General features: G+C 46.0%; 1 protein-coding gene across 2 annotated transcripts in view; it reads left to right on the forward strand.

Moving 5' to 3' along the window:
- The window catches only part of EXOC4 (exocyst complex component 4), a 561,659-nt gene that overhangs the window by 23,008 nt on the left and 510,873 nt on the right, over window positions 1–27,778 (forward strand). For both annotated transcript variants that reach the window (XM_029073281.1, XM_039913205.1), the window contains exon 3: window positions 3,356–3,550. In XM_029073281.1, coding sequence (XP_028929114.1) covers window positions 3,356–3,550 — 195 coding nt within the window. The remainder of the gene's footprint in view (window positions 1–3,355; window positions 3,551–27,778) is intronic.

A 27,778-nucleotide genomic window follows, 5' to 3' on the forward strand; every position in this document is an offset into this window, starting at 1 on the left:
GTGAAACTGTGCAAATCAGAACTGTTTATTGTCACATTCAAAAGAAAATATCTAGAAGTTGCAATTGATAACCGTGTAGCAGTGGGTCACTTGGGTATTTTTTTTTTCATGTAGGGTAAACTTAGCACCCGGAACTGTGGTTCATTCTCTGTGGCCCTCAAGTCCTCAGCTGGGAGGAGGATGTTGATGTGAATAGGTTTGAGTCCCTCATCTTTCTGCTCTTCATCCCTTCTCACCTCTCCTCCTTCTCCCCTAACCTGGAGGCTGTATCACAGCCAAATTTTGTCTCTGGCCTACAAGCCCTCTCACCATACCTACCATCGACCCCTTTCTCACACTCTCCCTCCCACCTGGAACCTTCTCACCCTTCCATTGCAGACAGAGTACCGTTCTCCCCACCTTCAGAGCCCTAATAAAATCATATCTCCTTCAAGAAGTCTTCCTTCTTATCCCCCAACTCTAATTTCCCTTCCTACCGCTTCACCCATACAGTTAGGTACTCACCCCATCTCCACCCTCGTAGGTACGTATCGTTATCATCTGGTCCTTCCCTTACTTATAATTGATTTTAATGTCATACTTCTCCCGCCATGCTGTAAACTTCTTGAGGGCAGTGATTGACTCTACCAACCCAATTGCACTCTCCCAGGTTCTCATTACAGTACCCTATGCAAAAAAATGCTCAATAATTACCACTGATTGATCGATTGAAAGATTCCTATGGCAGACGCATATTCAGGGCAGGCTTCTGACAACAAGCAGGGAAGGGAGCTGCCTCAGGGTGTGCTGTCAGTGGGAGTGACTGAGATGGAAGCAGCTGAAAATTACATAATGCCTAGCCTCCCGTATTGAACTGTACGCTCCGTGCGTGTAATAATAGTGAAAAACACTTACTGTGGTATTAAGTGTTTACTGTGTGCCAAGCACTTTACTAAGCTTTGGGATAAATACAAGATAATCAGGTTGTACACAGTCCCTGACCCAGATAGGCCTCCCAGTCTGAGGAAGAGGGAGAACAGCACGGCTCAGTGGAAAGAGCGCGGGCTTGGGAGTCAGAGGTCATGGGTTCTAATCCCGGCTCCGCCGCTAGTCAGCTGTGTGACCCTGGACGAGTCACTTAACTTCTCTGTGCCTCAGTTACCTCATCTGTCAGATGGGGATTAAAAAAACTGTGAGCCCCACGTGGGACAACCTGATCCCCTTGTATCCCCCAGCGCTTAGAACAGTGCTTTGCACATAGTAAGCGCTTAACAAATACCACAGTTATTATTAACAGGAATTTCATCTCCACATTATTGATGAGGCAACTGAGGTCCAGAGAACTTAAGTGAATTGCTCAAGGTCGCACAGCAGCCCAATGGCAGAGCTGGGCTTCATTCATTCAATCATATTTATGGAGCGCTCACTGTGTGCAGAGCGCTGTACTAAGCGCTTAGCACTGCTAATTAGAACCAAGGTGCTCTGGCTGCTGGGTCTGTGCCCCTTCCACAATGCTCTGCACCCAGTAAACACTCAGTACCATTGATTTATCCCTAACAGAGCAGTGCAATTTCCTGCTTTGGAAGTTTTAAAAAATGGAATAGTTTCTCATCGACCTGGAATGGTATAAATATGATCCTGATGGAAGGCAGATGAAATGATATTGGTTGCTTCTCACTCTCCAGTTCTTTATGTCTTTCTAGCATCTCTGGTTATGGTTATTGGAGAAATCTTGAAAGCCAGTATTGATGTAGAGACTGATAGAATTTAGCTTCAGCAGTAAGGCTTTAATCTGAGAATTACCAAGCACTGAAAGGTCAGGTAATTCCAGTCATAGCCCCTTCTTCCATTTTGTGTCTGTCTCCTGAAGCTGTTATTCATTTTTGTGGGGGCCGGATTTATTTTCTCGACCTCTTGGAGGAGACATCCATCTTTCTAAGGAGTTTGAGTTGATGCCCAGTTTTGACTAGAAATAGTGGATGGTCTTCTACGTCTGGGGCTTTTAACCTTTCTTAGGAACCTATGTGGGACCAAAGGATTTCCCTGAAGTTCTTCGCTCTTTAAGGCACTTTCTGGCACTCCCTCTCAAATCCTTCTCATACATCCCTTTTCCACATTGCCACCCCTTTCCCACATTGCCTTCCTTCATCTGCCCCATCACATCTCCACTCGTAGAAATGTTTATCAGGTCTGAGCTGCCTTGGAATGGCAGAGAACAGCAGCAGATAGCATGGCAATCTCATAAGGATTGTCGTGCAGCTGAATGCTGAGCTGCCATTGTCTGTCCTCCTTGCCTGCCATATTGGTAGTGCCCCCTGTAGTACTTTGAAGCATCCCCTCGGGTTCAGGAACCAACAACCTCCATTCCCCCCAACACCAGGCCCCCTCCAGCTTGCTCTACCATGGCAGGGTGAAGGCAAGTCGGTAGCCCCTCCGACTCCTTACGGTAAGTGCTCAGTAAATTCCACAGCTCGACTGATGGATCGACCGATCGAACCTCCAGTACCGGAGTGCAAGCCCCGTGCCTAAAGGCCACCCTCTGGCAACCATTTATCGCGATCTCGGGCCCCATTCCGATCGCTCGATTGTGACAGGGTTGGGGTTGAAGCGGCAGCCCGAGGCCAACTGAAATTTTAGATTGTTGGGGTTTGGCGTCCCTGTGGCAGTGACTGTTGTGAGGACTCTGAGGAGCTTGAAGCCAATTTCTCTGGTATTTTTTCTGTGTAGGTTGATTGCTGTTTTTGTTTCGCCTTCTCTGTGTTTCTTTTGCTACTCTCCCCTTTCCCTTCCGTATTCTCCGACGGTGTGTCCCTTAAGAGCAGACAACTTGTCGAATTTTAACCGCTGTACCTTTTTCCCCCCAGTGCTTAGTGCAGTATTCTGCCAATATCAGGTACTTCATAAATACCATTTCTCCTGCTGCTGCGATTGGACAGCCTCTCCCCAGGTGATTTCTGGAAGTTTCGTTCAGCCTCAGAAATATAAAAAACAGATTAGCGAGGAATGGTGACACCCAATTCATTTTCCAGTCATTTCTCTTCAAAACTCACTTAACATTTACATTGCACTTAATATTTTCAGCGGATTACATATCGCTCGTCGTTCTTGGGGAATTCACTTGGAGATAGGTCAAGAGTAATATTCCCATTTCACAGCAGAGAAACCACAGACCCAGAGAAGCAAGGAAGTTCACCCCGATGAGACAGTTTCAGAGCCAGCACTGGAACCCAGAAGGCGGGCCAACCCAGGGGATTAAAGAGAATTAAGGGCAGAGTTGTTGATTACAGTAAGTGCCGGAGAGAAGCGCTATCCAGGAGGTGAGTATCGGTTGGAAGAACTTTAGCCGGACCTGACGACGAAAATGCGTGTCTTACAGGTGAAGGAGAATCTGCTTTCCTGCAAGATGCTGTTGCACTGCAAGCGGGACGAGCTCCGGAAGCTGTGGATCGAAGGAATCGAACACAAACACGTCCTGAACCTGCTGGATGAAATTGAGAACATCAAGCAAGTGCCTCAAAAACTGGAGCAGTGCATGGCCAGCAAGCACTATCTGAGTGCCACGGACATGCTGGTAAGATGTCATCCCTTTCACTAATGGCTAACGCTGTCCGGGTACGAAGGCTGGCATCGGTCCTCCTGGCCCTTCCGAGCCCATTTCTGTGCTCTAAACTTGGGATCGTGCACAGCGTGTCATAAACTGCCTTTCTGGGATTCCACAGTTCCTGGCAACTGGGACGGAATAGGTCCTGCTCCGGCTCAAGGTTGTGAAGTATGAGGAGATTGTTCACGCGATTTTTGGCTTTGGAAAGAGGGAATTGGCAGCAGCGAGACATTCCAAACCTTCCCGGCAGGTTGTTGACTGAGCTCTGAGGCTGTTTCCCGCCTGCTGCTTACAGCAAATTCCTCGGATCGGCCCTGCTGGACCCGGAGGTCCCAAGTTGGCACTGAGATCCACCCCCTCCCCCACCCCCTCCACCTAGGGCTGGCAGTCATTTCCGCCCCTAGCCACAGTGCCCTGCAGAAACCCTGACTCCAGCCTCAGGCAAACGAGTCTTCTAGTAAGAGGCCCAAGCTCAATGGGGGCCTTACAGTTGACTCAGGCTGAGAAAAAATACACATCCGCTGAAAGGCAGTAGAACACATCCTTATTTAATGGCTCCTCCTAAGCTGATAAATACGGTCCTTCGATTACAAAGGGATGATGGGCAGAATGAAGGCTTGATCCCAAAGTCACGCCAATTTCCCCATCGTCGTAAGTAAGTTGGGGTAACCTCCGTATCAACAGTGCAGTAGGTTCCACAGGCTGGGAATTGCTCAGCCCTAAGTTACATTGAGGATTCGTTGGCAGAAGTGAAGCTGCGAAAACTTAATTGCTTTAGGGTGCCAAATGAGAATGGAGGTAACCCTAGAAAATACACCGAAGGGAGACGGATGGCGGAAAAGGTTGTCACCTAAGTGATCTATTTTCATTTCTCATTTCTCCCATCTAATGTATTCAGACTTTCAAAAAGCATTGTGGTTAAAGTCCCCCACAAGAGGCTCTTAAGGAAATCCGGGCACTGTGGGGTGAGAGGCGCAGTGTGACATCCGGCCATGTTTTAAACCTGGTCATGTGATGGGAATAAATTGTCCATTTTCACCGTGGAAGAGGTTAATAGCGCCTGCCCCCCAGGAGCGACACCAGGACGGGTGATCCCTAGTACCTTGCCGAAAAGTGACATCATTTGCAATAAAGGCTGCGGGAGAGCCCGATATAAGGGTCTCTTAGGTCTTCGGTCTGCTCTTAGCATTGGTTTATGGATTGTGAATTGTTCTGTAAAATGGGCAAGTGTAAAAATGAAGCTTCTGGTTCGTTAAACCGTCGGCGTTGAAGGGCAGCCTCTGGCTCACTATCCCTTAATTAAGCTCTTTATAGGTGACAGCCATTTATGGCTTTATTTTTAAGACTATGCCAATAGTAATTAAAAATGTTATTTTAAGCTCTTGAGCTGAAATAGTCTGGTGGCTCAGTGAAACAGGTTCACTTTCAAGCAACACTGGAAATTGCTGCAAATGAACTAACGTGAGAGTCAGAATTTATTCCCAAGTACTGCTATGTTAATTAGAGGATTTTAAATTTCTGGCGTAAGCAACGAGGTATGGGACCTTTGGTTAATTTAAAAGTAAAAAGTGGGGTTCCCAATAGATGAAATCCCACGATCGAGTTCCTTACCTTTCTTTGCTGCAACCTCTGGGGCCTAATTGTGAGTTATGGGGTGAAGGGGAAATATATAGATAGGGAATGTAAGACAGCTGATAAGGTGAGAAAAATTGACACCCCCGGGGCTGCAGGTGGTGGTCTAGGTGCATGGAGGAGGTGTTTTAAAGACTGCACACAGCCCTGACCCTCAGTTGAGTAGAGAGGTATAGGATAGAGAGATGATGAAAGTAAATCCGTACCAGTAGATATTATCACAAGGAGGAAAGTGATAGATCTGGATCATGCTGACTGGTTGCGTGACCTAGTGGAAAAAATGTGGGAATGGGGAATCCGGGCCACCCGGGTCCTAATCCAGCTCTGCCGTTGACAAGTCAAATCCCCGAGGTGGTTGTCTGCATTAGGTTTGTCAAGCTCCTTGAGGGCAGAGAGCCTATCGGCTCTGTTGTACTCTTCCAAGTGCTTGGAACAGTGCTCTGCACCCAGTAAATGCTCAATAAATATCTCCAATTGGTTAGGGCAACCAGGTATTTAGAAAGAGATTGAGGGGGAAATAGCTTCTGGGAGTCTTGGATGTTTCTATTTAATAATGTTGGTATTTGTTAAGCGTTTACTATGGGCAAAGCACTGTTCTAAGCGCCTGGGGCATACAAGGTGATCAGGTTGTCCCACGTGGGGCTCACAGTCTTCCTCCCCATTTTACAGATGAGGTAACTGAGGCCAAGAGAAGTTAAGTGACTTGCCCAAAGTCAGACAGCTGACAAGCGGCGGAGCCCGGATTAGAACCCATGACTTCTGACTCCCAAGCCCAGGCTCTTTCCACTGAGCCAAGCTGCTTGGTCTGGGGGATGTTAGGAAGCTACTGGAAAGAAGTAACAGAGAGACCTGATCGAAGTGGTAAACAAGGAAAAAGGATTTTAGTGCCGAATGTTCTGTTGTTGGGCCCAAGTAGAAGCCCGACACGTAAGTTGTTTAAGCTGTTCAAGGGCAAAGTAACCCAGATCAGGCAATGGATTCCTGGGTAGAAAGTAATCAAGGGGATTTGAAGTTTGTTGGCCGGAGGGACCCTGTCCTCGAAAGCTTTGGTGAAGATTAAATATGGAACCCTATTTTGGTTTATCTTTTTTGGCTTGATTCTTATGACTTAGTCTCTCCTCTTATATTGAATGATTAATGCTGGCTAGGGAATGAGCCAGTAGCAATTAAGATCATTTGAACTTCTTTTCTTTTTTAGGGGAGTGGGGGATGGGAGGAGCGAATCATTCATTTCCTCTCTCTTCCAAAGACTTAAACTGTCATCAATAAAAAAAAAAAAAAAGTCCTAAATTGCTTTTTGTCTGATTATTGACTTTATTGAAGGCCAACATTATTGAACAATGAAACAACCTAGGGTGTGTAAGTTCACTGGCAAAGAGCCATGGAGTGAAGGGCCTTCCTTTGGGTGAAATCAGAGCACGTGTGCTTTATGGGGACCCATATCGTCGTCTGGGCGAGAGCATGGAACCTGGGGTATTTGTGCTGATACACCCTGGTTCATTCTTTAAACTGAGCCTATGAACATAGAGTATTTAGTGGAAGAGCATTACGTACAGCATAGTTTCCCATATAAAATGATGAAATGCATTAATATGTTCCCAAAATACAAATAGTTGATCCAGTCACAATGGATACATTAAAATGGAGTGATAAAAACAATATAACTAAATCATCAAATGGCAACGTAATGAAAGATTTTGAATGAATTTCTGTGTGTGTGTGTAAATAAAGCACTTTAAGTGCTCCAGTTTATTTTCAAGGTGTTTTCTCTAACATCTTTATGTTTTCTTTAACATCTTTACCTCAAAAAGGCACTTTATGCTCTGGTGAGTAGAGTGGTCATTATCTCTATTAAATAGATGTGCCATTATGTATGCTAAATGGAAATGGGCTATAATCACTCTGTTGAAGCCAGTCAAAACACTTCAAATGAAGGGGAGGAAAGTGATCAAACTAAGGTAAACTTTGAAGCTGGCAGTGAGTCTTTAAGTACCACAGCCATTCAAATTAAATAAACCTTTATCCAAAAGTGTGCTAAAAGAAGGGAACTGTAGTGACTTAAAATTGTTCTGTAGGTCCGGGCTTTGGCAAAAACACCTACAAGCTCTCATCTGGCAATGTCTGTGGCCCAGGATCCACGCAACAAGCCAGTGACTGGAGGATAATTGGTAGATGGGGGGGATACTTCCTCAGGCCCTCGCCGTGGGAGCCGGCCTGGTCTAGTGGATAGAGCATGGGCCTGGGAGTCGGAAGGACCTGGGTTCTCGTGCTTGGCTCCGCCCCTTGTCTGCTGTGTGACCTTGGGCAAATCACTTCACTTCTCTGTGCCTGTTACCTCATCTCTAAAATGGGGATTGAGGCTGTGAGCCCACGAGGGGCAGGGACGGTGTCCAACCCGAACTGGTTGCATCCACCCCGGTGTTGAGAACACTGTCTGGCATGTAGTAAGTGCGTAACAAATACCATTATTGTTGTTGTTGTTATTTGTCAGGTGCTATAGGAAATTCGCATGTGGATGTCTGGATGGGTTGCTTTAGTCTATAAGCCATACATATATCATTTTCGGAGCAATTTAACCGATTAGAAAGTCGATTAGAAAGGGTGTTGGCAGCAAGAGAGACTCATTTTCATAATAATAATAATAATTTTGGTATTTAAGCGCTTACTATGTAGCATTGTTCTAAGCGCTGGACCATTTAAGGTGTGATACAGAGACCGTACCAACTATCCCAGCTGTCCACTGGAAAGAGCCCTGCTATGCTTATCAGGAGTTTCTTATCCTAGTCCTAGCTCTTCCATCTTGAAGATTTCTGACTGAAGAACTTTTTTTTTTTAATGGTATTTGTTAAGCACAATATGTCAGGCACTGTACGAAGTGCTGGGGTAGATAGAGGCTAATCAGGTTGGACACAGTCCCTTTCCACCGTGAGGCTCTCGGTCTTAATCTCCGTTTTAAACATGAGAGAACTGAGGCCCAGAGAACTGAGGTTACTTGCCCAAGGTCACACAAGAGACAGATGAGGGAGCCGGAATTAGAACTCGGGTCCCTTTGACTCCCAGGCTCATGCTCTGTAGACTAGGGCGTGTGGCTTCTCCACTGCTTAGGGCGTTCTGTGAGGTGGACAGACCCAGAGGGAGTGGTGGAAAATAGCTGGCTCGTTGCCGTATGGCGGGTCAGGGCACTTCAGGCAACGTCGATGCCCTGGAGGTAAAACTCCTTTCGTATGTACTTGATTCTGTGCCGCTGTCTACGGTCTTAATCCGTCCGTTGCACTCTGGCTCCAGTAGGAACGTGACGGGCAAGTCACCTTCATGCGGGTCTTCAGTTGTGACGTCTCAGGACTGAGGAACTCGGCCATCGTCCCGGACGGAAGGCACCATCAGACCAAGCAGCGTGGCTTAGTGGAAAGAGCCCGGCTTGGGAGTCAGAGGTCATGGGTTCTAATCCCGGCCCCGCCACTTGTCGGGGTGTGACTTTGGGCAAGTCCCTTAACTTCTCTGGGCCTCAGTTACCCCATTTTACGGATGAGGATAAAGACTGGGATCCTAATGTGGGACAATCTGATTACCTTGTATCTACCCCAGCTCTTAGAACAGTGCTTGGCACATAGCACCGAACAAATACTATCATTATTATTATCGTTACCAAACCAAAGACATGAGCCTAGGCCCTTTGAAACTTATAGGCCATTTTGAAATTTCTCCATGCCTTTCTCTCTTTAGAATGGTTTAACCATTTTCTTCTTCTGGTTTTCTCCTGCACTCTCGTTCCTTATCTGGCCCAGGTGACTTGCGGATGATGGGAAAGTCTGCGTGGAGTTTACATTTGAAAGAGGAGAGAGAATGTCAGTTGTGTCCTATGAGTCCATCCATCATTGGTGTCAATGGTGTTTACTGAGCACTTATGGGGTGAAAACACTGTGTTGAGCACTCAGGAGAGTACAGTACAATAGTGTTGGGAGATATGAACCTTGCCCTTGTGGGAGAGTACTAGAAAGTAATAATTATACTAATTTTGGAGTTTATTAAGTGCTTACTATGTGCCAAGCACTGTAGTAAGTGCTGGGATAGATAGAAGAGAATCAGATTGGATACAATCCCTGTCCCTCATGGGGCTCACAGTCTAAGGAGGAGGGACTAGGATTTAATCCCCATTTTACTGCCGAAGAAGCCGAAGCCCAGAGAAGTTAAGTGACTTGCCCAAAGTCACACAGCAGACCAGTGGCAGAGCCAGGATTAGAACCCAGGTACGCCGATTCCTGGGCCCCTGCTCTTTCCATTAGGCCATGTCTCTTCCCAGTTATGAATAACCAGGGCCATTATGATTCGGTCCGTGGTCTTCCATGGGGAAATAAGTCGTCCTTTTCCTTGTCACTGTAGTTCGTGTGCTTTTGGAAGTATAGAAAAATATATTAAAATCCCCTGTCATGATCTGTTTATCCTGTATCCATCCCAGTGCTTAGTAAAGAGCTTGCCACACAGTAAGCGCGTAACAAATACAATCATTAAGTCATCTCAAAGGGCCAGGAGAAAATCTACATTAAAATATGGACCGAACCAGGTCCCCTCGGGACCCTTTTATCAAAATTTTTCCTAACAGCTGAATATGTGCGAAGTTCAGTAGATTAAATATTCATTCGTTCATTCAATCTTATTTATTAAGCGCTTACTGCGTGCACAGCACCATACTAAGTGCTTGGGAGCGTACCATCTAACAATAAGCGGGCACGTTCCCTGCCCACCACTAGCTTCACGTGTAGACAGTAGGCACCCCAAAGCACGTTATTAAATTTCAAGTAACTAAATCAGTGGGGACCCACTAGTTCTTGCCAACTCCCTTCATCTCTGCTTCAACATCAGCGGGGTGGAGCAGCTCCAATCTGGCTCCGGGATGGAATTTTAGTTTTGATATGATGAGCCGAATATTATATGGAAAAATGCAAGGGTCAGGACCGGAGAATGTTTGCCGGGAGGCTCTCCTTTTGTTTCCTCCTCCCAGGTAAATGGCTGCTAAAAGTGATCCGACAAAAAGCTTGTATCCGTCACGTTGAAATCAGAGACTTGATTAATATCGTTGCCTGTAGCTTTGTGATACGTACAGTCTAAATTAGACCTTCGGATGCATTGTGCCGGGTAGGTGCAAGCACATTAATGACATAATTTCTGGTTGCTGCACCACATTTCTGCAGTCCATCCTTTGTATTCCACTCACATTAATTGAAGTAATTTTGCCACTGAAGCGTGTTTCAAACCTCTGCATTTAAATTGAAATTTTAATTCCCTTATTGTCTTGAAAAGACGGCCGAAGATGGCTTGTTACAGGTTTCATTATCACTCAAAACACTCCAGCTGCTGGTTCTAATGTACAATGACTGATTAATTCTGGGAAGAATTATTAATATAAGAATAGCGGCTTTTTCCCAGTGGCACGCGCTAGCCACAAAGGTATTTCTTTGACAGCTCATGTGTGTGTGAAGTTACATTTCTTTATAGAAGTTTTTTTTGCAGCCAGCAGTTTACAGCAAACTAAAACTGCACAGATGAGCTTGGAAAACCACTTATGCAAGGTCTGATTTATCACCCCGTAGAAGTCGATTCATAATTGCCCCGGAGTACAGTGAGCCAAGCCAACGAGAGTGGTTTTGGAGCACTTTAGCTGACAGTCACAGGGCTTGTGACTGAAATGATTTTTTTCCTCCTCTAAACCTTCTTCTGAATGTGAAGCACCTGAATAAGTCTCTTAATCATTTTGTCTTTTTTATTGCTCTGCCTGTTTAACAAAGGAATCTATAGCTGCGCACTCAGAGGAGGGTCATCATGATCGTAATAATAACTTATATTTATATAGCTGTCTTCCTCCCAGAGGATTCCAGCGGGCTTTGCTGGGAATTATACGTAGAATCACCGTGCTCATTCCACGAGAAGGCTGCCAAAACTGGGGTACAGTGAGATGGCTATTTCACACCCCAGTGCTCTATCACAGTGTTATAATAAGTGCTTATCGAGCATTTTCGGCCCCCGTTAGATGTTTATTTTTAGGTTCTCAACGCACTGATGGAGATCCGGGATCTCCAGCTGATGTGCTTCTAGGCCAGCAGAACATCTCTGGCCCTTACTCCACTTTGGAAAATGTGTGCGCCTGTCCCGAGTTCCCGTTGGTAAGAACTTTGGAGGAGTTCACCCCAACTTCCGTGTCCCATCACTTACAAGTCCTTGCCTTGCATTCGTTACTCTTGACTTACCACGAGCCTTCCGTCAGTCCACTTCCTTCTAGACTGTCATTTCACTGTGGGCAAGGATCAGGTCTACCAACTCCATTGTACTTTTTTTTTTAAAAAAAAATAGTATTAAGTGCCTACAATGTGCCAGACACTGTTCCAGGTGCTGGGGTAGATACAAGTCAATTAAACTTTCTCTGTCCTGCTTGGGGCTCACAGTTTAAGTAGGAGGGAGTAGGATTGAATCCCCATTTTGCAGTTGAGGAAACTGAGTCACAGAGGAGTTCAACGACTTGCCCAAGCTCACCCGGAAAGCAGTTGGCAGAGACGGGCCTAGAACCCAGGTCTGCAGACTCCCAGGCCTGTGCTCTTTCCACTAGGCCACACTAGGGGAAGCAGCGTGGCTCAGTGGAAAGAGCCTGGGCTTCGGAGTCAGGGGTCATGGGTTCGACTCCCGGCTCTGCCACTTGTCAGCTGTGTGACTGTGGGCAAGTCATTTAACTTCTCTGTGCCTCAGTTACCTCATCTGTAAAATGGGGATTAACTGTGAGCCTCACGTGGGACAATCTGATTACCCTGTATCTACCCCAGCGCTTAGAACAGTGCTCTGCACATAGTAAGCGCTTAACAAATACCAACATTATTACTTCTCTCCAGAGGACTTAGTTCAGTGTTTTGCACACAGTAAACGCTCAATAAATGCCGTTAATCGATTATCTTTGAAGAAACCGAAAACCTTCTTTTATGGCCCCTCCTCTAATTCCGGTTCACTGGGTCAGCCCATGTTTTAGGTTTTCTTTTGATTCCGAACCCTCGTTCCGGAAGATTCATTCAGTAGTATTTATTGAGTGCTTACTATGTGCAGAGCACTGTACTGAGCGCTTGGAATGTACAATTCGGCAACAGATAGAGACAATCCCTGCCCATTGATGGGCTTAGGGTCTAATCGGGGGAGACAGGCGGACAAAAAACAAGACAACTTAATTACGATAAGTAGAATCAAGGGGATGGAAACCTCATTAACAAAATAAATAGGGTAATAAAAATGTATACAAATGAGCACAGTGCTGAGGGGAGGAGGAGGAGCAGGGGGAAAGGAGGGAAAGGGGGTTTAGGTGAAGGGGGAGCAGAGAGGGAGCAGAGGGAAAAAGGGAAGCTCAGTCTGGGAAGGCCTCGTGGAGGAGGTGAGCTCTCAGTAGGGCGATCAACTTTGGTTTTTCATAGGTCCTTTAGGTGGAGAGGACAGATGCATTAGCTTTTTTTTTTTTTCTTTTCCATTTGTATTTTGACAGAACCTTGCAAATAGCCTGAGGGCAGGTAGAGATTTATTTCAAAGAAGACTTTTTTTTTTATTTGCTATGGTCTCCCCGGGCCTGTTTAAGGATGTCAGTTTTTTGTTTGTTTAAACAAAACTAGGTGGGAACTGGTTCATCTTTTTATGGTACCTGCTAGCTTAAGAATCCCAGAGGTATAGAGCTGGAAGGGCCTCAAGGAATCATTTCGTTCAAATCCCTTGCTTCCGGGTAGGTGAATGCCAGAATTATTCAGGACAGGTTACTATGGTTTCCTTCTGCCATGGAAAGAAGGGTCTGTCTGACAACCAAAAGGGGTTGCTTTAGTGCTAGAACATTTTTAGTAATCATTCCTGGTGTGGTAAACACCATCCAAAACATGTTTAAGGCACAAATCTTCCTCTCCTTAGGAGCATCTAGATTTTTCACCGACCTGCTGTTTGACTGATCTTTCTTTGTTGCCACCTTCTGTTTCGGTTCTGAATTAGAGCCGATGGAGATTTCGTTAAAAATGTTCAGCCCAACGTAATTTGTTGAGAACCTGTGCCTAGTTTGCAGTTAAATTAGGTCATTTTGGATATTTGTGCTGATTCGACACACTACATAGCTGCCGTGTTCACCTTTCGCATCCTGATGTTGTGATTTCTAAATCCTTGCCGGGGCCTGGAATTGTGATTTATTACTATGCAGCGATTTTTTCCTTTCATGCCTAGAGATCACCGATCTGGCCTTTACTTTCTGTTCACCCCACGCGGCTTGATCTAACGTAAAGGGTAGGCACCTGTCAGTCGGAGATGAATCCTACTTCTTTAGCCGAAAGTATCTTGAGAATCAGTGAGCTGACATCTGGGGGTGGCGAGGCCCCCTCAGAATCATCACCGAAAAACAAGCTAGTCGTACGCTTCTTTTTTGTGGTATTTGTTACGTGCTTACTATGTGCCAGGACTGTACTAACTACTGGGGTAGACAGAAGCCAATCAGGGTGAACACAGTCCATCCCCACGTGGGCCTCACAGCCTTAATCTGCATTGCCCCGAAGAGGAAACCGAGGCCCAGAGAAGTAAAGTGACTTGTCCAAGGTCACAAATCAGACGAGTGGCGGAGCCAGGATTAGAACCCAAACTCTGCTGACTCCCAGGCCCGTGCTTTATCCACTAGGTCCCGCCGCTTTTGTATTTCCGGTAGAAGTAATACAAAAAAAATCTCCCTGAAGATGGGTCAGTGGCTTATTTACGTGAAAACAACAAGCACACAGATTACCCCTCCGCGCAATGTGATTACTTGGATTCTCTGTGAGAAGCCACAGCCTGGAGGGGAACGTGTCCCGTGAACCAAACTCAAAATATTCTTATCAGAAATTGCTTTGTGACAGCAAGGGCAATCTCGGTACCTGTTGAATTGTGGAAAGTTAAACTAAGATAAAAGTACTTCGGTTTAGTAGCTCTTCCAAAGCACTTCTTGGGAGCTTCTTGCCCAAGTCCTCAGAGATTTCTGGCAGCTCTCTCCTTTCGATTCTCAAGAAACGGAGGCTCAAAACGTATAATTGACCTGTGACTAGAATCCAGTTTGACAGAGTCTTGGGATCTTGCTGTTTCTCGAAGACTAAATGGTCTCTAACTACGACCCTAAAATTGAGATGGTCCATGTAGGTACCTGTTTGGTCTGACAAGCCACTCTGGGGGGTGTCTGGGAAATCAGGCCCTCAAGAGAAATGAGGTTATGTGGCCATCTCCTCCCTTCTGGCTTCAGCCTTCCACCCTAAATCCAGTCTTTGCTGAACAGGGTTATTTTTGGCCAAGATCCCCGCACCGCCACCTGCTCGGATGGAAACAGTATGAGTATTAAATTGTCTCTGACAAAAGTTTGGGTTTTGGAAGGGGCGATTTTGTTCCGACTTAATGGTCATCTTCACGCATTGATGTGCGTGAAGAAGCTGCCGCCTGACTTGGCAAAAAACCAGTTCGTTAACGTATATCATTTTCACTGAGATCGTCTAGTTCTTATTAATACTCAGTTCTTTAACTCAATGGGTTATGTCTCAGATCTGCGTTAAGGAAAACTTGCGCTACAGCACACGTGCCTTGATCACGCGCACGCCCGCCACTTTTTCTTCCAAAAAGGTTTGCGTTGCTGGAAGGATGTTTTCTAATTCCCTACCTGCACGAGACCACGGGTTGAGGGAGAAGTGACTGTACCGGTGATTGCCGAGTTCTTAAAAATGAAGAGACTATATTACTGAGATTCCGTTCCAGGATTTTAATAGTTCAAGATGGGAAAGTGCTATTCTAGTGCTAAGCATTATTAATAGAGTTGGGGCTCTTTTGCCAAGTGTGGGTGAAATTGTCTAGTGTAAGTGTTAGACTCAATCCTTAAAGACCTTCTTTCCTGCCAAGACTTTTCCCAAGAGAAATGAATTGTTTGGCAACTTTTCCTGGTCCCAGAATGCCAAATGAGATGACTGAGCTAGGTGGGTTACAGAGCGGGATGATTGATCTAATTCAGATAACTATGTTCTTTTCTGTGTGTCTACCGTTCCCTCCTAGCACTCCAGGTGTTCAGAGGAGGTTTGTTCATGGCGATGAGGATGGTGTTCGTTAAGCGCTTCCTAGGTGCCACGCACTGTTCTAAGCACTCGGGGAGATACAAGGTGATCAGGTTGTCCCATGTGGGGCTCCCAGTCTTAATCCCCGTTTTCCAGATGAGGTAACTGAGGCACAGAGAAGTGACTTGCCCAGAGTCACACAGCGTGGCTCAGTGGAAAGAGCCCGGGCTTGGGAGTCAGAGGTCATGGGTTCGAATCCCGACTCTGCCACTGGTCAGCTGTGTGACGGTGGGCAAGTCACTTCACTTGTCTGTTCCTCAGTTCCCTCATCTGGAAAATGGGGATTAACTGTGAGCCTCCCGTGGGACAACCTGATTCCCCTGTATCTACCCCAGCGCTGAGAACAGTGCTCTGCACATAGTAACCGCTTAACAAATACCAACATAATTATTATCGGGAGTCAGATGTCTGGATTCGAATCCCGGCTCTGCCACTTGTCAGCTGTGTGACTGTGGGCGAGTCACTTCACTTCTCTGTGCCTGTCACCTCATCTGTAAAATGGGGATTAAGACTGTGAGCTTCACGAGAAACCACCTGATTACCCTGTGTCTACCCCAGCGCTTAGAACAGTGCTCTGCACATAGTAAGAGCTTAACAAATGCCAACATTATTATTATTATTATAAGTGGCGGAACGGTGATTGGAACCCACCACCTCTGACTTCCAGACCCTTGCTCTTTCCACTGAGTCACGAGTATTATACAGTGGAATACTATGAAACACCGTTGGTCTCTGTAAAATGGGTATAAGGGTTCATCTGGAAGAATTTATTGAATTATTAGCATTCATTAATGACTGTAAGCTCCTTGTGGGCAGAGACCATCTGCTAATTTCACAGTATTGTGCGTAGTACAGTGCTCTGTCCCCAGTAAGTATAGAACAAATATCATTCTTGGATTATCATCCCTTGCATTTATCATCAGTGGTTTTTCTTGAGCATTTCCTGTGTGCAGAGCACTGTCTTAAGTGCTTGGGAGTGTACAGTTCAACAGAAGGGGTAATGTTGGTATTTGTTAAGCGCTTCCTATGTGCAGAGCACTGTTCTAAGCGCTGGGGGAGATACAGGGTCATCACGCTGTCCCACGTGGGGCTCCCAGTCTTCATCCCCATTTTCCAGATGAGGGAACTGAGGCCCAGAGAAGTGAAGTGACTTGCCCACAATCACAGAGCTGACAAATGGCAGAGGTGGGATTCGAACCCATGACCGCTGACTCCCAAGCCCGGGCTCTTTCCACTGAGCCACGCTGCTTCTCTAGGCACGTTAACGATTTGGATGGTTTGATCGTAAAATGCTTGGGAAGACGGACCTCGTTCGTCTACTGCGAGGTACGTTCCACAGTCACCTACCAAGAAGAGGAGCACTCGTTGCTTGTGGACTGGCCACTCCCAAGTGGACATCCCTAAGCGCTGAGCGCTTAGTACAGCGCTCTCCAAATACGATTGAACGAATGAATCCCTGCATCGAGGGAATCCAGACTGTCTCTGAAGGTCAGCTCGGAGGCCGTTGCTGGATGTATCTTATGGAGAAGATTTGTCACACGGTATTGAGAAGCAGCGTGATCTAGTAGATAGAGCACGGGTCCGGGAGTCAGGGGACCTGGGTTCTAATCGTGGCTCCGTCACTCCTCTGCCGTGTGACCTAGAGCGAGTCTCTCAACTTTTCTGTGCCTCGATTACTTCAAGTACTTCATGGGGACTGTGAGCCCCATGTGGGACGGGGATCGTGTCCGATCTTATCAACTTGTATCTACCCAGGCACTTGGTACGGTGCTTGGCACGTAGTAAATACCATTGCTGTCATCGTTGGAAATGATGGACTAAACTGGGCTTCAGGAAGAAGAATCCGAGCCAAGGTTTGGCTTATAGTTAGAGTGGTTTAGGCAGCACCGTCGTACTCGTCCTTGCCAGTCGCGTCTCTGGGGCGCAGCGTGCGGTGAGGTAGCGGGCGAGCCCAGGTACAGCCCGCATTTTACATGCAGAAGTATCGACCGCCAAAGTCACCGCGGCAATGAGCCAACGATGTGGGCCGTAGCGTGGGGTGGCCTCGGTAGCCCTCCTTCGCTAGCGATTTTTCAGGGTTCCTACCGGGCCTGTCTACCTCGTATTCATTCATTCAGTGGTATTTACTGAGCGCTTAGCGGTTCGTTGGTAGAAACGTAACCTTTGCCGGCAAACCCCCGGCAGCCCATTCCGTTTATCTGCGGTGACCGCCACACGCATGCTTATGGAAACAATTTAAAAGTCAGCGGCACCATCTTCATTAATCAGGGTCAGCTAAATATAACCCATAGATTGCTGGGGGAGGTGATCGGCCTAAACCCGCCTCTGGTTCCTTTATCGACCGATGCTATTTACTGGGGGCTTCCTAGGTACAGGGCACGGTACTGTGCGCTTGGGAGAGTACAGTACAACAGAATTAAAGACCTTCCCGGCCCAGACGAAGCCTTTCATGCAACCTTGGGTGAAGCTCCTTTGGGATCCGGATTCCCCGTCCGTATTATGGGAAGCGAGTAAACTCTTCCCTTCCTCCCTGATGCTACGTGTAGCCAGATTACATTTTAAGACTTAATCATATCCACGAAACATTTTAAATAGCGACTGGTGTCCTATAAACATAAGCGGTTATTGCGGTTTGGTTGTCGACCTGCCATTTTAAGTCATTCCGCCTATCATTTTTGTCTTTAATGTGCCCACCGGCCCGCAAAAAGGCTGCACTAGCCAACCCATCTTGCCTTTTCGTCTTTCCTCTGCACACTTTCCAGAGTAATGGGCAATGATGCTCTAGACGTAAGTATGAAGAGCCCAAAGTAGTACAGTTTCCGTAGGATGGGAGGCAGCGTCCATTTAAATATGACTTCTCCCTGGCCACTAGATCCTATCTTTCTAGACTAATCTAATTTTGTTCAGGTCGGGTTTGTCAGTTCGCTCTCATTTTCATGGTTGGTCAAGCCGGACTTATTTAACTTGGTTTTTCCCCGAGGCAGCTGCCAGGATCGCAGCAACGCACGAGTATTCAGCGTTGCTCTGTCCCCACACAGAAATTGATTCTGAGATTGGGGTACTTTGGAGTAGCTTTTACCTGCTTGATTTACAGAACTGAACACTTTTGCCTCCCCCTACCAATACGGCGGGTCGACAGCTGTGGTGTTCGGACCGTGCGGTGTCAGAAACCTCTGAGCCTTGTTCTGGCTAGTGGAGTCGGCATAATGGGTGGCATCTGAGGAACCTGCGGGATTCCGGACCTGCACCGGGATGCAGACGTTCTTGGGAGAGTCTGGTTGGGGCTCGGATGATGTCTGGTTCCGGGACTCCTGTCGAGAGGCAGGTAGGATTCTCCAATTTCTGGGAGTCCTAAGAACCCCCTTCAGCATGCTGGTGTTTAAATGCTGTTCTAAGTGCTGGGATAGATATAAGGTAATCTGGTTGGGTACCAGATTACCTTATAGCGTGGCTCAGTGGAAAGAGCCTGGGCTTCAGGAGTCAGGGATCATGGGTTCGACTCCCAGCTCTGCCACTTGTCAGCTGTGTGACTGTGGGCAAGTCACTTCACTTCTCTGCGCCTCAGTTACCTCATCTGTAAAATGGGGATTAACTGGGAGCCTCACGTGGGACAACCTGATTACCCTGTATCTACCCCAGCGCTTAGAACAGTGCTCTGCACATAGTAAGCGCTTAACAAATACCAACATTATTACAGTCTGCTGTGCGACCTTGGGCAAGTCGGTTCACTTCCATGTGGTTGTTACCTCATCTGTAAAATGAGAATTAAAACTGTGAGCCCCATGTGGGACAGGCCCTCAGTCCAACATGACCACCTTGTATCTACCCCAGCGCTTAGAACAGTGCCCGGCACGTAAGTGCTTAACGAGTGTCGTCATTATTATTACTGATGTTATACGGTACTCCCAAGTGCTTATCAGTGCTCTTCATACCGTAACTTCTCAGTAAATATGATTGATTAATTGTGAGCAATTTTTACAGTGGCCCAGCTTGAGAGTGATAGCCTCCCCTCTTACCTTCCCCAGTCCATCCTTATTTCCATTCCCATGGCTTTCGTCTGAGCGGGGAGGCGGGGGTTACATGCTGGGAAGGTGAAAGGGTGGGATTGGGAGTAGTTATGCCTGCAACAGTCAATCAGTGGTATTTATTTAGCACTTGGTGTGTGCATAGCACTGTACTATGTACTGGGGAGAGTAGCGTGCAGTCGAGGTGGTAGACATGACCATTGCCCACAAGAAGCGTTAAATACAGTGTTCTTATGATTTGACTTCAAACTCAGAAAAAACTTTTGGGAGCCTTGCGGGGAGGTGTTTTGGGAGCAGAGAGGTGGGGACGGGAAAGCCGAAGGGGACAAGGTGAGGGGAGGGAGAGGCAAGGAGAGAATTGGAACCCAGTATTTGCTAATATTAGTAGTTCAAATAAATAATTGAATGTATAAGCGAATAAACGTATATAGGAAACTGCCGAGGATGGGTACAAATAAGTTTGTAAGTGGTAGAGTTAGCTAATGAGTTTATATGGTTTAGGGCCCAGGAAATTAGTTGGGAAAGGCTTGTTAGAGGAGGTGGGATTTTAGAAGACCTTTGAATGTGGATAGAGCCATGATCTGTCGGATTGGGGGAGGGAGGGAGGTCTAAACCGGGGGAACGGCATGATCGAGGGCAAGAAGCCGGGAGTCAGTGACGAGGGGGAAGTAGAAAGTTGGCTTGGGAAGAACGGAGAGAGAAAGAAGGAAATAGTGGGTGAAGAGAGGTGAGGGATGGGAGACTCAATGGGGGAGAGAACAGCTTTCTTTTGAAAACAGCACTCTGTCGGTTGTCCATAACGTAAGATCCTTAAGGTGAAAGGAGTCTTTAGGAAAGGGGAAGTGACCCTGCCGTACTTTATCTCCCTTCATCACTTGAGTTGAGATTTTTGGGGGCAGTTTTGCCTTAGAGATTCAGTATTTTAAAATAAATCCCCAAGGAATAGGCTCTTTCTCTTGCAGCATCCTTCAAACTCTCCGCCTCATAGAGTTATCAATAACTTCATCTCATTCATTTGATCCTATAAATTCCATTATCTCAGAGGCAGTCTATTGCATTAAGCTGTTAGTACCTAATATTACCTCATTTGCATTGACACATGCTTGACCTCAGCCCTTCCACTCTCTTAGTTAATGCACCAACAAGCACTGATATCTCTCTAGAGCATTATCATTTGGCTGTTAGCTCAACTAATAACAACCATTCATTTAAGTTGATGAAGGTTTATTAAATAAAAACACGCAATAACCCCGGCGGTAATGAAGGTGGACTGGAGGTAGCTAGCATCCCCGTTTTAATGGCGCGGGCCTGCTGAGTCTGCATTCCAGATATTGGGTCTCCTACGGAACGGGGAGAGGGGAGACCCGTAAGAGGTCCGATCGATATTTTGTCATCAAACTGATTTAGGAACGGGCATTTCTGAACGCCCGATTCGATCACGGTTGATTAGTGCGGCGACTGAGTAATAAAAAATGGTTCTTGCTCCAGGCAGTTGGCCTTGTCCAAGTGATGTATCTCTCATGGGGAGGCTGCCTTTTCCTCTCCAGACTGTCAATAGCGTGAAGATTTCAGTCAGGGGCAGGGCCGAAGTTCACCCGTCCAAGGTGGCCTGATAGGGAACTGGAGTTGAGTTGTAGGCCTTTTTCCAGCGAAGGGGCCTTAGGGGCGTCATCCTTCTGCTCTTCCTCTGGCTCCTTAAATCCACCTCCCTCTGATTAAGACTTGAGTGCCATTTGGGACGGGGATTGTGTCCAACTTGATTATCTTGTATCTACCCCTAGCACTTAGTATAGTAAGCGCTTAACAAGTCCTGTCAAAACTCCCTGATGCACTCTGTCCACCTCTTTTCCCCCAAACCAGTGAACTCTTCATCAGCTAACTCCCTTTGGTTCACCCCCATTACTTCTAAATCCTGACTTTCTCCCAGGCCATCTCCTATCCTGGGAACATTTAGACTGGGAACATTTAGACTGTTCCCCTCTCACCCCGCAAGTCCCCTGTCTTCCTCCATTCCCGGCTCCATTCCCCCCAAGCCCTCTGTCTTCCTCCATCCAGTCAAACTATAACTGGGATCGGGTAGGGGGAAGCAGCATGGCTTAATGAAAAGAGCAGTGGGCTCGGAAGTCAGAGGATCTGGGTTCTCATCCCTCTTGAGCGACTTGTCTGCCGTTTGAGCCTTAGGCAAGGCACTTCATTTCTCTGTTCCCCGGTTACTTCATCTGTAAAAATATGGATTAAATCCACCTCCCTCTGATTTAGACTTTGAGCTGGGACAGGAACTGTGTCCAACTCGTTTATCTTGTATCTACCCCAGCACTTAGCATAGGAAGCGCTCAATATGTACCGTCAAAACACAAACCAAAAGAAAAAACCTGGCTGGTGATTGGCCGGGTGTTGTAGCACGGTTGCTTTGTGCTCCTTTCTTGTTGGGTCTTCCTGTCATTGAGCAGAAGAAGTCACAGAACATCGGGTATTCACGTAATAATGGGGAACCTACATTTAGTTATACTTGTTTTCAAAATGAATTCTACCTTATACAGAAGCATGGCTTGATAGGAGGCTTATCAAAAGGTAGCAAGACAGTGGCGTATCTGATTCTCTTGCCATTTTAGATTGTGTACTTGGCAGGGCAGAAATATGTAATTTGAAAAGCATGGATGTGCAATTATTAACAGAACAGTAAATAACTTTTTAAGTAGCCTTTAACCGTAATGTTTTATTGTCCCACTGCCTTATCAAATCAAGTTTGCCGGTTTAAGGCCTAATGCCTGAAGGCACTGAGCTATCTATCAAGGGTAGGCCCGCACTTCTTCATGCTATTTGCTTTAGGTCCCATTTTAAATTAAAACCAAATAACAGATTTTGCCCTGTAAGTGTTGCATATTCCATTTACTTCCTGCAAGGACCTTTTCATCAGTCAGTCCCATAAATGGCCTTTGCTTTGCGTTCTGAAGGACATTCACCCTGGGCTGAGGTGTATTGATCTTAGATTTCATTTCAGGTTAGTGACAGTCAATTATCAATTATAGATAGACAGTTATCTACCACTAAGTCAATTTTATCTTCCCTCCATTTTCTAGGGTGGTGAGAGCTGCTTCCCTGTAGACATTCAGGCTCCTCGCTTATATTGCTGTCTTCACCCGGGGAATCTTAAGATTCCCATGCTGAGCTTCCGGCTCCATTTTCAAACCCCTGAAGACCCAGTGCTTTTGATGACGTTTATTCGTGCTGTGTTCTCGCTGGTCGTGGCTCCAGAGAGATGACTACTATTTGATTCCTTTTCCTAAAGCTTTTGTTCGTTTTGGAGAGGGATCATAAAGAGGATGATCAAATTTGTAAATTTGAGGAAAAGAGTTCTGTTTTGGGAGAAATTTGGGAGGGTGCACCAGTTCTCTTATAACACAAGGGTTACATTCTTACAGAGCCTCATGTCGAGGAGATGTCCTATTGCAGCACTTACCTGTTCCAGTGACACGAGCGTCCGCGTCGTAATCGTTGGCATCACTGAAAGCAGTGTGGCCTGGTGGACAGAGCCCAGGCCTGGGAGTCGGAAGGAACTGGGGCCTAATCCCGGCTCCGTTACTCGTCCGCTCTGTGACCTTGGGCAAGTCGCTTCACTCCTCTGGGCCTCAGTTACCTCATCTCTAAAATGGGGATCAAGACTGTGAGCCCCATGTGGGACAGGGACTGTGTCCAATCAGTTTTACGTGTTTCTTCCCCAGCTCTGAGAACGACGCTGTACACATAGTAAAAGGTTAACATATGCCATCATTATTATCATTACTACTACTCTTACTCTCCGTCAGTGGTGTTTATTGAGCGCTTACCGTGTGCAGAGCACTGGCCTAAGCACTTGGGGGAGTATTGCTTTGTTGCTATTGTTTTTGTCTGTCTGTCTCCCCCGATTAGAATGTAAGCCCATCAGTGGGCAGGGACTGTCTCTATCTGTTGCCGATTTGTACGTTCCAAGCGCTTAGTACAGTGCCCTGCACATAGTAAGCGCTCAATAAATACTGTTGAATGAATGAATGAGGACAGTGCCACACAGTCGGTCGACACATTCCCTGATGGGAACGAGCTCTCGGTGTAGAGGGGGAGATGGACATTAATGTAAGCCAATAATTTATAATATATAATTTAAAGATACATACGTAAGTGCTGTGGAGTGAAGATCAAATCCCCAGAGGTCACAGATCCAAGTGCATGCAAAGAGTTTCTATGATAATGCAGAACACCAAGCCCAGACCTGCCCGCTTATAAGAAGACCTTTCCGTAATTCCCGTACGATATTCTAGCCAAAGTGCGCGTTGAAAATCCGCATCATGGCAGACTGTGTTCTGGGCACGATACCAATAAACGGGGCCATCTCACAAAAATGGAAGGCCCCGTGGCCTTCAAGCAGCTGGGGAAATCATGTGATTTAAAAACTGCAAAAAAAAAAGACTTTGTGTGTGAGCTGGGCTCAGTATGCAATTTCCTGGGGGAGCCGTTGCTGGACCCAAGCTTATCAACAGCTTGACAAGATCAAGAGAACTTGGCAGAATTAGGGCCACCGACTCCCCCGAAATAGTAAGAGACTTGGCTGTTTCGGTATGGGTGCCATACCTAAGGAAGGAGAGGAAGCAACCTTGGCATAAATGATACAGCAGGGGCCTGGGAGTCAGAAGGTCATGGCTTCTAATCCCAGCTCCGCCATTTGTCTGCTATGTGTCGTTGGGCAAGTCACTTAATTTATCTGTGCCTCAGTTGCTTCATCTGTGAAATGGGGATTAAGACCGCGAGCCCCACGTGGGACAGGGACTGTGTCGAAACCGATTTGCTTGTATCCACCCCACCGCTTATTACGGTGGCTGGCACATAGTAAGTGGTTATCAAATCCCGCAATTATTATTATTATTAATAAATAGTAACACGGCCTAATGGATAGACCACAGGCCTAGGAGTCGGAGGACCTGGTTCTAATCCCGGCTCCGCCCTTTGTCTGTGTGACCTCGGGCAAGTCATTTTAACTTCCCCGTGCCTCAACTATATCATCTGTAAAATGGAGATGAGGACTGTGAACCCCTTGTGGGACATGGAATGTGTCCAACCTGGTTAGCTTGCAGCTACCCCACCGCTTAGTACAGTGCCTGGCACATAGTAAGCACTTAACAAATACCATTTTTAAAAAAGGGATACTGCTGTCAATCGGTATTCCTAATCATTGTCCCGGGCTTGCAGAAATAGTTGGGGAAGCTGATTCTGGCAGCTGTTGCTTCTGGTACTTCCTGTTTCCCTCTCTTTTCTGCCTACCCAGCTCTGGGCCACCCCCCACTAAGTAGATGCCTCCGTGTTTATGCTCGTGAATATGTGTGTGTGGATTTAAGTAGGAAGGTTACAGTCTGTAGACAGTAAGATCCTTGTGGGCAGGGATTTAATCTTACCAACTCTGTCGTGTTGTACTTTCTCAAGCTCATAGTACAGTGCTCTGCGGTCGATCATATTTATTGAGCGCTTACTGTGGGCTGAGCACTGTACCGAGTATATAGTAGTATGTAACGGAGGTGGTAGACACGTCCCCTGCTCGCAACAACGTTACAGTCTAGAAGAGGAGAGAGACATTAATATAAATAAATGAAGGCTCTGTATTTAAGTGCTGTGGGGCCGAGGGGAGGGGTAAATGAGAGGAGGAAATCAGGACACGCTGTGCTCGGGAAGTACCACTGATTGATTGTTTTCCTCCTGGCCGGGACTCTGCAAGTAGACGTCTGATTTAAGGTGATGGAGGGCTTGCTCAAAAGTTTTACTTGAGAGCCCAGGTCTTGAATGTATTCCCCTGGATCAGATGTAGATAGGAGTTATTAAATTGTTAAAGTGAAGTGAAAAGAAATTTTACAGGGAGAATGGTGAATATCTCCTGAGGTGACTCTGAACTTTAAACCTGTTTTACATTAGCAAAAGGCTTTGGGTAGCTGTCCCCAACTCATGGCACGGTAATTAGAAATTGAGAAACTATCAAAGGGAATGCTCAATGTGGCACAGTTGGGGGGGAAATGGTGGGACCCGGGAAGAAGGATTCTAAGTGTTCAGTGTAAGAAATGAGCGAGCTGTGGAAAGTGATGTTTATAAGTATCCTCGTCTAAAGTATCCCAAGAAACAGTCCAACGTTGCAAGAGGAGACGCTGCATTTTGCTTCTAGAGTGGAACGAATGTTGATTGGGAACAGCTTCAAGTCAATATTGAAATGTTTTAAAATGTAAGTTGTCTCAGATATAATGTCATTAAATACTCAAGAGTGTTCATTTTGGGTGTCAGTCAAATGGAAATGAAGATGATTCAACTAAAGTGGAGTATGAAAAAGTTTGTGTAACTTGGAGGAATGCTCTGCCTTGTACAATTTATAAACTTGTACAGTATGGAAGATCAAGGAGAAGGGACAAGGTTAAATTGAAACAGAACAAAATATTCCACATTTTGTTTAAAAAAAGGTTGAATTTTCTGAAGCTATTTCCTTGTTCTTAGTATTTTCACCAAAAAAAAGGTAAGAAGTAGTTTCAGTTCACAGTTCTTCTGGAGTTTTGTAAATTGTGTAAATTTAAGCCAGTACTGGGTAAATGGAAGCCAGGTCCTGAAACCTGTAGTTATTTTTATCGTTCTTATTTGGCCAGGACAAGCGGAATCATAGTCATTTTGAAATTTACACTTTCTTCTTTATTGGCATCACTCAACCTAGTCCCAATCTCTGGGAGTGTAAAAGAGGGATTTTGCTCAAGTTCCCAGATAACTTTCAGTTTCAACTTGGAAGTAGCATGTTTAGGACTGTGAGCCCGTCATTGGGCAGGGGTTGTCTCTATCTGTTGCCGAATTGTACGTTCCAAGTGCTCTGCACATAGTAAGCACTCAATAAATACTATTGAATGAATGAATCAAAATAATTAAATTTTAATCTTGTCCCCAAACCAATTTCCGATGTATCTCATATGCTTCAGGACAATTGCTCCGATAATTTTTACATTGGCATGGGGTGTATGGACAATAAAACAAAGGGCACTTTTGGGGTGCAAAAGCTGTTATTGAGATACTTGCACCCCTAAACCACTTTCATCTCTCCTTCATATTTGCATTGTATATCTCAGATCTTCTCAGTCTTTAGTAACTTAACTCATGCATGAGCTTTTAAGCTTCTCTTTTAGCATTATCCTTCCCAACGATTTTCTTCCGATTGCTTTTCCTTTTGCCTTCCTTTATCATCAGTGAAAGAAAGCAGGTAAAGGAAGATAGGAGTTCATGCAGTCTGGTGGTGTTAGTGACACCTCATTGTATGTGTGGCCATCATCTCAGCCACAGAAAGCTCTCTTTAGCAAACAAACTGTATTTGTTCTTTTGGCTGATTTTACTGCCCGCAAGTGGGTTCCCTCGCAGTCCGCCGGGATCCGTGTTTTGCAGGGATTTCCAAATGTGTGGCATAATAGTTTTCTTTTTTTAGCATCTTCAGGAAGTAATGGGAGGATTTTTTGTTGGTGGCTTTTCAATCTCCGGGCGTTGATCATTTCTACTTCGGTTGCTCGTTGAAAGCGCCTATATTGGCCTCACTGCCTGTTTTCTGTGTCTTAGCTGTTGTCGGTTCCTTTACACGGCAGTCTGTAGAGGATTTACGTAAGGTACGGTGTGGACATTTTAGAATTCCTATTTTCCATCTGTAATCTTTTTCCAGGATATGACAGATAATTGCGTGTGACCACCACATGTGCTTAGATTTCCCTGACCTCCACACTCCCTCCCACATCCATCTGTGCCTTCTTAAATATCATTCCCACGTGCAGTTGGGTCGGGTCCCATTGATAGGCAGCACATTTCAGACAGGAGATTTCATTCCACCTGAAATTACAGTGTCTGGTCTGTTTCCCGTCTGAGCAGTTTGCCCCTCTTTCCTACTTCCCCATTCTCTTCCAAGGTCTTATTTCAAAGAGAGGTGGCTGGTTGCTGTTTTGTATACTAATCCGTTAAATGAGATAATAATGTTGGTATTTGTTAAGCGCTTCCTATGTGCCGAGCACTGTTCTAAGCGCTGGGGTAGACATAGGGGAATCAGGTTGTTCCACGTGGGGCTCACAGTCTTAATCCCCATTTTACAGATGAGGGAACTGAGGCCCAGAGAAGTTAAGTGACTTGCCCACAGTCACACAGCCGACAAGTGGCAGAGCTGGGATTCGAACTCATGAGCCCTGACTCCAAAGCCCGTGCTCTTTCCACTGAGCCACGCTGCTTCTCAGATTATCATTTCTTACAGACCCGAGTTTTTCTTTCTAGTTCTGTCTTCCTTGCTGGAGGAGGAAATCTGCAGCCTATTAGCGTGTCTTTCGTAAAGTGCTTTGAAGATACAAATGGTCCGTAGAAATATTATTATTAATTTCTTATAGACGGAGTCACTGGTGAGTACCGAAACAAGT

The sequence above is a fragment of the Ornithorhynchus anatinus genome, chromosome 10 (assembly GCF_004115215.2).
Source record: "Ornithorhynchus anatinus isolate Pmale09 chromosome 10, mOrnAna1.pri.v4, whole genome shotgun sequence".
Classification (NCBI taxonomy): Eukaryota; Metazoa; Chordata; class Mammalia; order Monotremata; family Ornithorhynchidae; genus Ornithorhynchus; species Ornithorhynchus anatinus.